At 46.3% G+C, this 13,988-nt stretch overlaps 1 protein-coding gene across 1 annotated transcript in view; it reads left to right on the forward strand.

The window, feature by feature from the left end:
• LOC309543397 (cholesterol 24-hydroxylase-like) overlaps positions 1-12,661 on the forward strand; it is an 84,811-nt gene extending 72,150 nt beyond the window's left edge. The window contains exons 13-15 of the mRNA XM_082242873.1: positions 3,820-3,908; positions 8,792-8,858; positions 12,461-12,661. Coding sequence (XP_082098999.1) covers positions 3,820-3,908; positions 8,792-8,858; positions 12,461-12,613 — 309 coding nt within the window. The 3' untranslated portion in view covers positions 12,614-12,661. The remainder of the gene's footprint in view (positions 1-3,819; positions 3,909-8,791; positions 8,859-12,460) is intronic.
• Positions 12,662-13,988: the final 1,327 nt, after the last annotated feature.

A 13,988-nucleotide genomic window follows, 5' to 3' on the forward strand; every position in this document is an offset into this window, starting at 1 on the left:
GAACACGTCTAAAGGGATGCAGGCCCAGCAGATTTCCTCATTAGAGCCCTGCAGCTGCCACAGCTGATAGATAATTATCAAACCACTCTCATTAGACCTATTCAGCACAGAGGAACAAACAATGATTCCTTCAAAATAACAAAAGGTCGGAATCTGCAACAAAGTTTGTTACAATCCCTACAATGTACAGAGATCACCCAGAGGGGAATGTTTTTTCCTCAACAAAAGTGGAGTTACGCTTTACATGAGCTCCACAGAGAGGACTCGGCAGGGGTCACCTGACCAGGCAAGCAGGGGGTCGCGATGGACCAGCCTTTAGCAATGCTCCACAAAGTGGGGTTGGGGATGTCACATGCTCAGACATTCGGGAGATCCTGGCTCAGTGATAAGAAAGAAGAGGGCTGATAGCGCATTATTTTCCACATAAGAAACAACTTATTAAAAGATTGCACTTACATAAAACTCTTGAAAAAAACATCTGAAGCGCGGCCGGCTGCAGTGCGGTCTGTGCGTGGTGACGGCTCGGCTGGCTCCAACCGACGCGTTTCCCCTTTAGAAGGCATCAACTGGGATAGGAGCCTGCAGTGTGGTCTGTGCGTGGAGACGGCTCAGCTGGCTCCACCCGACGCGTTTCCCCTCAGAAGGCGTCAACTGGGATAGGAGTACGCTTGCTATAGTTCACTGATAATCACAAGGTGTGTTGCATTACACAAATGTCACATTTATTGTGTTTCAGATAGCGCACTTGTTTTTCTTTTATCACTATATGTTTCTCCCCAGTGTTCAGGGAGTCCTAAGTGCTGCAATCTAATCAGTGCCGGGACAAGGCCATCTAGAGCCCGGGGCAAACATGCCAAAGTACCCCCCCAAAGATGAATAAGCATTATGTGTCAGCAAAAATCTCCACAAAAACACTGAGCAATAATCTGCATGCTTACCCTCTAAGCGTAAATTTCCCTTCATTCCCAGTACAAATCTGCCCCCCACCCCTGCTGAAATCCCCTATTTTAGCACAAATCTTTGCCCCAACATCTCCCAAATCACCCCAGCTCAAATGCCGCCCCCCCCCCCCCAAAAAAAAAAAAATTCACCCCTCCTAGCACAAATACTCTACCTCTAAAATATTCCCTCCTAGTACACATCTCCCCTCCCCCCCCCCCCCCAGTTCAAATCCCCTGCCTTCCAGCACAAATTCCCCTCAAATGCCTCCACAAGTCTTCTTCCTTCCAACACAAACACCCTAAATCACCACTTCTAGCACCTCACCCCCCCCCAATTTCCCCTTCTAGGACAATACTTCCCCCCTGCAGCCCCCCAAATTCCCCCTTCTAACACAAATCCCCTCCCCCCAACAGTGGTGGCTGGTGCTCCATGGGCCGGCTCACACACCATACCCCCCCCCCCCCGGTCGCAGGCTCACTCACTCACCATGAACATGTGGGGGGAGGCAGGCAGCGGCTTCTCCTCAGTCTCCTGCATCTCCTCCCCTCCTCGGCCAATGACATGACTTCTCCTTTCGGCCAATCGGGAAACGGATCTCAGGACCCGCTTCCTGATTGGCCAGAAGGAGGATCCGTGTGACAATAGCGAATATTCATTCGCTCTGTGCCCTGAGCCCACCCCTTTTTGAAGCCTATTAGAGCCTCTGGCTCGAATCACGTGTTTAAAAAAAAAAAAAAAAAAAACATTGTAATCCATGCGTCCGGTGCCCTGCATGTAGATTAGGGGACCGGACGCATGGATGGGGGGTGGTGTTCCTGTGCCCCCAATGGATGGGCTGCCCCTGCTCCCCAATTTCCTCCTGGTGCCCCCCCCCCTGCCTCACACAATACCACAGTGCAAAGGCAGCCCCGTCCCTTTTGTCCACCCCCTTGTCCCGGCCCTGAATCTAATTGGTTAAGTCAGCGCCTCCTTCACTTCAATACTAAAGCGTTCTTATATTGTAGTTAGATTCTGAGAGGAATCCCTCCCCCCCAGTTATAAAGCACCCCCTAGGGACACATTTAACCCTTTGCTTGCTCCTGGTGTTAACCTCTTCCCTGCCAGCGTCATTAGTACAGTATGCCTTGCGCAAACCAATCAAAATATGCTGACCTCAACCCAATAGAACACCATTGTGATGAATTAGAGTGGACTGAGAGCCAGGCCTTCTCATCCACCATCAGTGCCTGACCTCACAAATGAGCTTCTGGAAGAATGGTCAAACATTTCCATAGACACACTCCTAAACCTTGTGGGCAGCCTTCCCAGAAGAGTTGAAGCTGTTATAGCCGCAAAGGGTGGACTAACTCAATATTGAACCCTACGGACTAAGACTGGGATGCCTTTAATGTTCATGTGTGTGTAAAGGCAGGCGTCCCAATACTTTTGGTATTATAGTGTATGTGCATTTGCAGAGAAACAAAAACCTGCACATCCCCACTGACAGAGCAGAGCTCTGTGGTGTTTACATTCACAGAGCTCTCTCTTGTCATCCGCTTCGCTGATCAGCGGGTCCCGATGGCAGTCATTGGCTGGGACCCGCTGATCGGCTTGTGCATGCATCCCCTACCCAGAAGGGGTGGATCATGTATTAGATACGTGATCTGGCGCACGAGAGCTGCTCTGCCGCCATACTCCTATGTGAGGCAGTCGGCAAGCAGTTAAAGGGACATTAACTTTGGAGTTGGGCTTTAATGCTACTGAATGCATGATTGCATCATATATGTTGATTTTTACTCAGAGTTCCACTTTACCACCGGAGGATTTTGCTGTCTTACGTCTGGGCCACTTTTTGCGATTCTGCACTGTGCGACTTTAACTGACAATTGCGCGGTTGTGCGACGCTTTACCCAAACAAAATTTACGTCTTTTTTTCCCCACAAACAGAGCTTTCTTTTGGTGGTATTTGATCACCTGTGCGATTTTTACTTTTTGTGCTATAAACAAAAAAAGAGCGTTTATTTTGAAAAAATAACAATATTTTTAACATTTTTTTTATATGAAATTTCCCCCCCCCCCCCCAAAAAAATGTAAAAATCTAAATTTTTTAAAATTTTTGGCCAATTTGTTTTCTGTAAAAAAAATCACAATAAGCGTATTTTGATTGGTTTGCGCAAAAGTTATTGCGTTTACTAAGGGAAAGATTTCTGTAATTTTTGGTGTTTTTTTTTTAACGAGTAATGGCGGCGATCTGCGATTTTTTTTTTTTGCGGGACTGCGACATTGCGGCGGACAGATCGGACCCTTGACTGACATTTTTTACACTTTTGGGGGTACCAGTGACATTACTGCAGTAATCAGTGCTATACATATGCACTGTTACTGTAAAAATGACACTGGCAGGGAAGGGGTTAACTTTATTGGAGAGGGAGGGGTTAATGTATGCCTGGTGCTTACTAACGTGTGTGGGGGGAGCTGACTGAGTGACACAGGGACAGATCGCCGGTTCAGCTATGCTGAACCCTGCAATCTGTCACTGTTTGTCACTTAGGAGATCCGCCCGCTCTGTTTAAACAAGCGGGCGGATCTCCAAACTCGATTCCCCGACGATCGGGGAAGAGTAGCGGCGATCGCCGCCGCTCCTCCCCTGGCCCGACTCCCGCTGTGACTGAAAACAGAGGGAGCGCGCCCTACAGGGGGAGGAGTCCAGCGACATAGGTCTACGTCGCTGGACAGAATCGAGCCACTTTGCCGCAGTACAGTCCCAGTGACTGGTCGCAAGTGGTTAATATTATGTTTTCCCACCATTTTCCTTTTATTGGGCTCCATAGCCAAGGTGACTTTATTGCTGCTTATTTATGACTTCATCACCACTGACCAAATCTCCTCTCTCTCCAGTTCAACACGTACGTGATGGGTCGGATGGAAAAATTCTTCCCGCATCCCTTTACGTTTGACCCGGAAAGATTCCATCCTTCTGCTGCAAAGTGAGTAACAGATAATAAAGAGGTATTTAAAGCTCCCAAAGGCGCTCTATTGGATGAGATGTGGGGAGTGTGGAGGCCATTGGAGGACAGTGACCTCATTGTCATGGTGAAGAAACCAGTGGTGAGATGATTGGAGCTTTGGGACATGGTGCATTATCCTGCAGATGGGCTTCAGCAGCATTTATATGACAATATTAGGGCTGCAATCAACGATTATTTCTCTATCGTTTATTGACGGATGCAGTCTCTGATCTTCATATCAGTAGGGTTATGCTGCCCCCTACAGGAGTAGGACACTAGACAGAAAAATAGTTCTGAATACGCCTATGGCCAGTCCCAGGGGGTATACTCCCTCTCTCTTGTTGCTATAGGATGTCAGTTTTAATCTGCCTAGTCAGGAGAAAGGACCTAGTTCCATGCTGGGATCTCTGGTGCTGGCAAAGTTTTTTTCTAGATGTTGCTGATCTTTAGATCTTTCTTTCTGGATTGAGATCGCTGCTGACACAAGCTGTGCAGACATTCTGGGCCTCCTGGTGCATCTTTGGTGTAGGGTGGTGAGTCTGGGGGGTCTCTCTCTCTCTCTCTGCTGGGGGTCTCCAGTGCGCTCTGCCTTCCTCTTGGGGGCACTATAGCGCAGTGGGACGTTTTTTTAAACTTTTTGCTGACGGGTTCTTCTGGTGCAAAATGGACCCTGCAGAACATGTGTCCCCACCTGACCCCCTCAAGGAAACTGCAGGGCCCTCTGGATCTCAGCTGTCAATAGATGCACTTTAGGCAGTCCTGGAATCATTTGTGTCCCGGGTGGAGGTGGTCTTTAACCACTTAAGCCCCGGAGGATTTGGCTGCTAAAGGACCAGGGGTTTTTTTGCGATTTTTTACTGCGTGACTTTAACGGACAATTGCGCGGTCGTGCGACGCTATACCTAAACGAATTTGACGTCCTTTTTTTTCCCACAAACAGAGCTTTCTTTTGGTGGTATTTGATCACCTGTGCGATTTTTTGATCACGCGCTATAAACAAAAAAAGAGCGTAAATTTTGCAAAAATAACAATATTTTTCACATTTTTTTTATATGAAATTCCCCCAAAAAAATGTAAAAATCAAAATTTTTTAACATTTTTCGGCCAATTTGTTTTATGCTACCTATGTTTGGTAAAAAAAAATCGCAAAAAGCGTATTTTGATTGGTTTGCGCAAAAGTTATCGCGTTTACTAACAAAGGGAAAGATTTTTGTCATTTTTGGTGTTTTGTTTTTTAACGCGTAATGGCGGCGATCTGCGATTTTTTTTCGGTACTGCGACATTGCGGCGGACAGATCGGACCCTTGACTGACATTTTTGACACTTTTGGGGGTACCAGTGACATTACTGCAGTAATCAGTGCTATACATATGCACTGTTACTGTAAAAATACACTGGCAGGGAAGGGGTTAACTTTATTGGACAGGGAGGGGTTAAGTGTGTCCTAGGGGCGTGCTTTCTACTGTGCAGGGACATTGCTATTGGTGTAAAAGCAAAGATCAACAGTTCTACATAGTAGAACGGTCAGATCTTCACTTTTACACAGGGAGAACTGACAGGCGGCTTGTTTACACAAGCCGCTCTGTCTTTCTCCCTTCACAGGAGCGATCGTAGTGTGACTGGCGGACATCGAGTCCGCCGGTCACACGCACTGACTTGTCTGTGAACGAGCCGCGGCGGGCGCGCGCCTCGGCGGGCACGCGCCCGCCCGCAATAGGCTCGCAAGTCAGTGACAGGCGAGTGACGTATCGATACGTCACTCTGCCTGGCCGGGGCTGACCGCCGCAGTATATAGTCGTGCGGCGGTCGGCAACCGGTTAAAGGGCGAGGTGCTAAAAAAACTCCCTCTGCCTATCCCTGCCTCATCTGGTGTCTCAGATTCTGAGTCTGACTCAGCCACCACAGACGCGGGTCTTCCTGCCGGGTCTGCTTCCTCGCGCCCTGTCTCCTTGACAGTGAGGATTACATTTCTACCTCCACTACCGCGCAAGACAAGGCGCTGGTGGACGCACTGGTTATTTCTGTGCGTAAGACCCTAAAAATGGAGGACGCAGCTGCGACTGAGGCGCAGGTTACGTTTGGCACTCACAAGCCATCTAGAGCGGCAAAGGTTTTTCCTTTTCCCGCGTGTTTTGACAACATGCTCAAAAAAGAATGGGACCCTCCAAAGCGTTCCCCTGGGGTGCCTAAGCTGATTTCTAGACGTTACCTTTTGAGGAGTCCCTTATAAAGAAGTGGACTGTGCCACCTACGGTGGACCCTCCAGTCTCAAGACTGAATAAAGCTAACATGATCCCAGTGGAGGATTCCCCGGCCTTTAAGGATCCGGCGGATAGATAGGCGGAGTCTGTGGCCTGCAATATGTACTCCCTGGCGGGGTCTGCATCGATGTTTACGGTTGCCCTTGTGGTGCAAACTTTGACTGAATGGGCTAAGTTACTACGCCGTGACCTGGAGGGAAAACATCTTCCTCCTGCCTTTGTGGAACGGACGGACCTGCTGGTGCAGGGGCTGCAATTTGTTTGGGATGCCGCGCTGGATACTGCTCCCATATTGGGCCGACTGTCAGTTTCGGCAGTGGTCCTTCGGCCTATACTTGCGGATCAGACTTCAAAGAAGGCCTTGACTGATCTACCTTTTCAAGGAGATTGCCTGTTTGGGGATACCCTGGATGACATTATGAAAGGTCTCTCTCACAGGGGGTAAGAGTACCTCTCTCCCGCAGGCTAACAAGGGTAAGGACCCTCGTCGCAGATGGGGTCCCTCCTTTTCAGCACACAAGAGTTTTTTTCGCCTCACAGGGTCAGTCGATAGGGCAAAGCCCTTCAAGACACCCTCTGGCGGTTCCAAGCGACCCTAGTCTGGCAAACAAAAATCTAGTTTCTCCAGACCTGAGGACAAGGCCACTTCGGCCTGAAGGTGCGCCCTCACCCGTATCTGGGGTGGGGGGGACGTCTTTGCCGGTTCCCAGACCTGTGGCTATCCCAGATACAAGACAAATGGGTTCAAAAGGTCATACGGTCCGGTTACAAGATTGAGTTTAGATCCGTCCCGCCGGTAAGGTTTTTCCCATCCAATGTGCCACTGTCCCCGGATCACTTACAGGCTCTCTTTGGGGCAGTACAGGACCTGGTACAACAGGGAGTAATAGTTCCGGTTCCGTGTGCGGAATGTTTTCAGGGCTTTTATTCAAACCGGTTTACGGTCCCCAGGAAGGAAGGCAAGGTGTGTCTGATCTTGGACCTGAAGGCACTGAATTGCTTTGTGCAAGTTCAAAAATTCAAGATGGAATCAGTTCGCATGGTGGTGGCTTCCCTACATCAGGGGGATATCTTGGTCTCCATAGACATCAAAGATGCCTACCTTCATATCCCAATATGTGAAGGACACCAACGGTTTCTCTGTTTTGCAGTGGGGGAGGATCACTATCAGTTTGTGGTGTTACCCTTTGGTCTCGCCTCTGCTCCTTGGGTCTTCACAAAGGTGTTGGCTCTGGTCCTGGTGCTGTTGCGACAGTGGGGGATATCGGTCCTGGGTTACCTGAATGATTTGCTTCTATGTGCGGAGTCTCCCATGGTGCTGGAAACAGTTTAAGGGGGCTTCTTAGTCTTCTTTGAGGGTGTTTAATGTTTTTTTCAGGTGGGCCTCATCTTGTTGTTCTGATGAGTCCTGGGTTGCCTGGTTGGCTATGGTTTTGCCTTGGGGACTTATTTTTCTGCTGTTCCCACCCCTAATTTTATGGCACTGCTTTGGGATGTCCCTACTGATATGAAGAACAGAGACTGCGTCCATCAATGAACGATGGAGAAAATGGGATTTTTGTCTTACCATAAAATCTTTTCTCTGAAGTTCATTGACGGACGCAGTACCCGCCCCTCTATTTGAGTTTGGTTGGTATTTTTTTCTCTGACACTGCTTTGATACAAAACTGACATCCTATAGCAGGGAGAGAGAGGGTATACCCCCTGGGACTGCCCATAGGCGTAGCCTAACAGATAGTTATAATGTAAAACAGTGAAGGTAATAATATATATATATATATATATTATGTACAGTATATAAATAAATACACCCACAAGTAGGATATATGGGTATTTTAAGTAGGATTTAGACCTGAAGCTGTATGAAGGGTGGAAGGGAGATATAAATCTTTTATATTAACCACTTTCCGACCGCCCGCTGCAGTTTTACTACAGCAGGCTGCGCGAACCAACGTAGTACTATGTCGGTCGCACGGCTACCGCCCTCACTAGGCATCCTTCTATATAGGATCACAGGTCTTTATGATCATTTCAAGTCCCTCCTCCCACAGTTAGTAAACACCCCCTAGACTCACATTTAACCCCTTGATCACCCACTAAGTTAACCCCTTCCCTGCCAGTGTCATTATTACAGTAACAGTGGGGGGGGGGGGGGGGAATTGAGCTGATGGAATTGACTCTGGTACAATTTCTTAGGTGGAGGTGCGGTAGGCTTTCCTGAATAAATTAGTTTTCAAGAATCACCTAAAGGCGGGCAGGGTAGGTGCTGACCAGAAATATTGGGTAAGGGAGTTCCACAGGATGGGAGAGGTTCTGGAAAAGTCCTGGAGGCGAGCATGGGAGGAGGTAACAAAAGACTAAGATGTTTTGGGTAATTAAAAATATCAAAATGCCTTGATAAGTGGGTGTAAGTTTGGAAAAGTGGTTGTTGGGAACACCTATAGGTAATGCTGAGCCTCCATGATTGCAAAAAAATAAAATCCAAATGAATGAAAGGGGTGGACAAAAAGACAGTCAGCCTGGGGAAGAAAGGACTAGATGATGCTGAATGTTTTTAAGCCTGTTGTGTAGTGTTTATCTCAGATGTCTTTTCTATTGCAGGCCATACTACTGTTACTTCCCCTTTGCACTGGGTCCGCGCTCCTGTCTGGGTCAGGTGTTTTCTCAGGTATGTCAAGTAGAGATGGCGATATTATGGAAAGTTTTTTGCCTTGTACGGCTCATAAATAACGCCAACGTCATAAGAGCGCCATGAATTGTGCAATTTTAACCATATCTGTGTGCCAAGATTCAAACTAATCAAAATCTGAGACTTGTTAAATCTGATTTGCACAGTTTTAATTCGAATGAGATGGGAGAAATATTGTATAAAAGTGAGTATGGGGATTATATACAAATTACCAACCAAGCAACTGATATGTTAACGACTTCTGGACTGCGGCAGGCAGCCCCTCCTGTGCGAATCGACATACACCTAGGTCGGTTGTGCGCCTGCAGCTAGGAGGGGGCGAGCGCACGCCGCCGCAGCGCTCCCGCAACCGTTCCCCCGCTGAGAGAGAAGGACGGTCAGCTGTTGTTAACAAAAAATTAAATAAAAAATGTAAATAAAAAATGTAAAAATCTAATTTTTTTCATCCTTTCAAGCCAATTTGTATTCTGCTACATATTTTTGGTAAAAAAAAAATCCCAATAAGTGTATTTTGAAGTTATACTTAAAGTTCTCGCGTCTACAAACTAGAGGAAAGATTTGTCTTTTTTTTTTTTTTTTTTTACCAGTAATGGCGGGGATCTGCGATTTTTAGCGGGATTGCGGCAGACAGATTGGACCCCTAACACATTACTACATTAATCAGTGTGAAAAATATGCACTGTTACTGTACTAATGACACTGGCAGGGAAGGGGTTAACCCAGGGGCGATCAAAGGGTTAAGTGTACCTAGGGGGTGTTTTCTAACTGTATGGGGGGAGGGACTTGTGGAATCAACACAGAGATCTGTGTTCCTAAATAGAAGGACCAGAGGCGCTCTGTGTTCATTCCAGAGAGAACAAGGGTCAGCTGTGTTTACAACAGCAGACAGTCGTTCTCTCTCCTCGGGGAGCGATCACGGCCGCCGGCCCCGTGGATCGGCTTCCCTGCTGCCCAATGGAGGTACAGGTACGGCGCTTCACGCAGCTGAGCCAGCCTTTCGCAGTATATCTGCAGCGCGGGTGGTCGGCGAGTAGGTAATAACAAAAAAACATCTTAATACCTTTTTTCCTAATAGAGATCCAGCTGTCACATGACCCAGCTCTCTCCCAGCCTGTCTGCAGGGAAACATAAGCAGGAGGAGCTTCTAGTCCTCTGCCGCTGGTCACATGGTCAAAAAAAAAAAAAAAAAACAGCCTTTGAAATGCAGAGTAAAAATAAATAATTATGACTAAACTGTTTTAATTTGTCATACAAATATATATTTAAAATCAAATCTTTATTAGAACATGGTGTGGGTGGATTTCTGACAGTCAATCTGTGTCGCGTCCTTCCAGTCTGTGTCTTAGAATAAGAGAGGGAGGTGAAGCTTCCATTAATCTACATGTAATATCCCGCCCCCATTGTGTTTAGCTGGTTAGTGAGTTTGGAGGAGGAGGGAGGGGGGTGTGTCATTTCCCACTGTTTATACGCCCACACGTGCGACTCTATAGTCACATTAGCTGCTCAGATGTGATGAGAAAATGCTCAGTATAGAAGGTTGTCAGTCTGGAGGAGTAGGCGTTCCTAAGCAGGCCTTAAAGGGTAACTCCACTTTCTTGGGGGGAAAAAAATAGCAAATAAATAAAAAACAATATAGCATATAAAATTGCAACACAAATCATATTGTAATTGAATGTTATTAAAAATTACCTTTCCTTTTTAACCACTTGCCGACCGCTCCTGCCGCAGTTGTACGGCGGCAGTCTGGCACTCCCAGGCAAAGTGCCATACATGTACGGCGCTAGCCTGGAAGGAGCTGGGGGCGATCGCGCGCCGCCGGAGGCATGCTCCCACCCCCGCTTGTCGGCTGGGGAGTCAGTGCGTGTGTCCGGCGGCTCCCATGTCCGCCGGCCACTCGCGATCTCCCTCTGCAGTGAGAGAAGGACAGACGGCTGATGTAAAGACAGCCGTCTGTCATTCTCACTAAAGTAATCACAGAGGCTATACGATCCTGCTATGTAGGATCGCAAGTCTCTGTGATTACATCACAAGCCACGCCCCTCCACAGTTAGAAGCACGCCCCCTAGGGACACACTTAACCCCCTTGATCACCAGTAAAGTTAACCCCTTCCCTGCCAGTGTCATTTTTACAGTAACAGTGCATATGTATAGCACTGATTACTGTATTAGTGTCACTGGTACCCCCAAAAGTGTAAAAAATGTCAGTTAGGGGTCCGATCTGTCTGTTGCAGTCCCGCAAAAAAAAAAAAAAATCACAGATCGCTGCCATTACTAGTTAAAAAAAAATAAAAATGACAAATCTTTCCCCTAGTTAGTAAACGCAATAGCTTTTGCGCAAACCAATCAAAATACGCTTATTGCAATTTTTTTTTACCAAAAATATGTAGCAGAAAAAACAAATTGGCCTAAAATGTTAAATTTTGATTTTTACGTTTTTTTTTTTTTTTGAGAATTTCATATAAAAATGTTTTAAATATATTGTTATTTTTTCAAAATTGTTGCTCTTTTTTTGTTTATAGCGCAAAAAATAAAAATCACACAGGTGATGAAATACCACCAAGAGAAAGCTCTGTTTGTGTTAAAAAAAAAAAAAGCCGTCAATTTCGTTTGGGTACAGCGTCGCACGACCGCGCAATTGTCCGTTAAAGTCACGCAGTGCCGAATAGCTAAATGGGGCCTGGTCTTTGAGCAGCCAAATCTTCCGGGCCTAAAGTGGTCAATCTGCAACCGCTGTAATTTTCTGAATATGCAAGATGGCCGCCTGGAGCTGTTCTGTACACAGAATGTATACTGACCACACCCCCAGAAACATCATTTCCTGCTTGTGTGATTGCCTCACCAATTTTCCCAGAAGTCTGCCTATAAGATACAAGTCAGATTTCTGGCATCCCCTGCAACAAAAATGTCATTTTTGGTGAGATCCTCCCAATAGGAACACGTCTAAAGAGATGCAGACCCAGCAGATTTCCTCAGAGCTCTGCAGCTGCACAGCTGATTGATAATTATGAAACCCCTCCCATTAGACCCACTCAGCACAGAGGAACAAACAGGGATTTCTTCAGAATAACAAAAGCTAGGAATCTGCAACAAAGTTTGATGCACTCATAAGCTGCATTGAAAGCCTGATGTGAATTTGGGGGGGACCCATGCTGTTTTTTATTTTTCAGAATTAGAATATGTCGGTTATTTTTTGACTGATTCAAATTCGAATCATTACGAAAATGTGGAATTATTTAGAAAACAAAATTAATTTCAACTTTTTCATTTGGAGATTCAGATACATCCGAATAACCAAATATTTGTCCGAATTTACATTCTAGTAGAAGCGAATTGCACATGTCTATTACCACTTCAGCTGCAAAATCCTTAGCTGAATTGGGGACATGGACAGAAGGGGGAGGTAGAGACCAGCAGGATCAATCAGGTTTTTTTTTTACAGAATACAGAAAACGAATCTCATAGTGAGAGAGTATGAAGGGCATGTAACACACCATTTATTGATTAGTTTGTTATGATGTGGATTTGGTGACACTTTATTAAATGTCTTCTCTCTCCTAATTCTCTCCCTGTCCTTTCAACAGCTGGAGGCCAAAGTGGTGCTGAGTAAATTGCTGCAGAGGTTTGAGTTTGAGTTGGTTCCTGGCCAGTCCTATGAGATCATGGACTCCGGGACGCTGAGACCTCGAGATGGCGTTGTCTGCACTCTGACACCCCGAAAAACGACATCAAAATGACTACAAATCAGCAGTACAGTCATTCTGCACAATAAAAACAATCTCATTTCAAAGCTCAATGCCTCTTTTATATGTGATTACAGTGACCTTTTTTTTCACCTACATCAGAGTTTAGGCAACTTCAGCTCTAGTAAAAAAATCTCAAAAATTCACTCGTCTGTTGAATCCACTAGATTTTGACAAAAGTTGTGGTGAAAAATTGATTTCTCTTTGGGCAAAAATTCAGAGAAATGTATTGGAGTCAAGAGATGAAAATTTGCCAAAATTCTCTCTCCCATTGACTGACATGGCTGGCTTTTTTGGCACGCTGTGGTGGATGGCTGGCTGTCTGGCACCCTGTGGTGGTGGTGGGGGGGGGTGGCAGGCTGGTACAGGGCCTGTGGCTGGCTGGTACAGGGCCTGTGGGTGACTGGCACCGGGCTGCCGTGGGTGGGTGTATGGCTGTGATAGACTCCCGTGAGACTAGTCCCGACTCCAGACTAGGCTGTCCAAGGCGAGGGAGGCGGCCCCAAGAAGGCAGAATGACGTCACGACAATATCAGTAACTTCCGGGGCCGATTCCGATATATTGGGGAAAGTGCATACCGGTCCATCCCTAGTGTATAAGGCAGCAGTGTGATCCGGGGGGGGGGGGGGGGCAGAGAGCCAGAATTTTGTGTTTAAGGCAGCAGTGTGGTCCATGGGGGGGGTTGGCAGAGAGCCAGAGCATTTTGCGTATAAGGCATGTAAAATTCATATTAATTGTCCACTAATCTAATAATAAGTGCACATGTTTTACCTGCAAAAAGATGTGCATTTAATATTTTTTTTTTTAAAGGTGATCTTATCTCCTGGGGTTAGTTGACTCTCTGTACGTTAGTAGGGCGATGCGTACTCTTTTGGTTGGGATCTCTTATTATTTTATGCCAGGAAGGCGATAGTTCGCAAGTGGAAATCAGACACAGCCCCTAATCTGCCCTTCTGGAAGCGTTTAATCAATAAGGTTGTACCCCTATACAAAGCTACTTATTTGTCCCGGGGTTGCCTTAAGAAGATTGACAGAGTCTGGCACTTGTGGACAGATTCGGAGTGTACAACAGATGATCAGGAGTCCACAGACTGAATTCATTCCCCCCTGATATTCTTATGCCCCGTACACACGTGCAGATTATCTGAAGACTTTTGTCTGCAGACTTACCAAAACCATATAATATGAGGTCAAACCTAAACACTTTCAATTTGTATGCAATCCAGCAGGCCCTTGCACTACATAGAAAAGGTAAATCTGAAGACAAAAGTCTTCAGATAATCTGTACGTGTGTATGGGGCATGAGTTTATATGAACGAATTTACACCTCTGCAGGGACTCATTACATTTGTTCAGTTATTATTCTTC

The sequence above is a fragment of the Pelophylax lessonae genome (genome assembly GCF_965119305.1).
Source record: "Pelophylax lessonae genome assembly, chromosome: 13".
Classification (NCBI taxonomy): domain Eukaryota; kingdom Metazoa; phylum Chordata; class Amphibia; order Anura; family Ranidae; genus Pelophylax; species Pelophylax lessonae.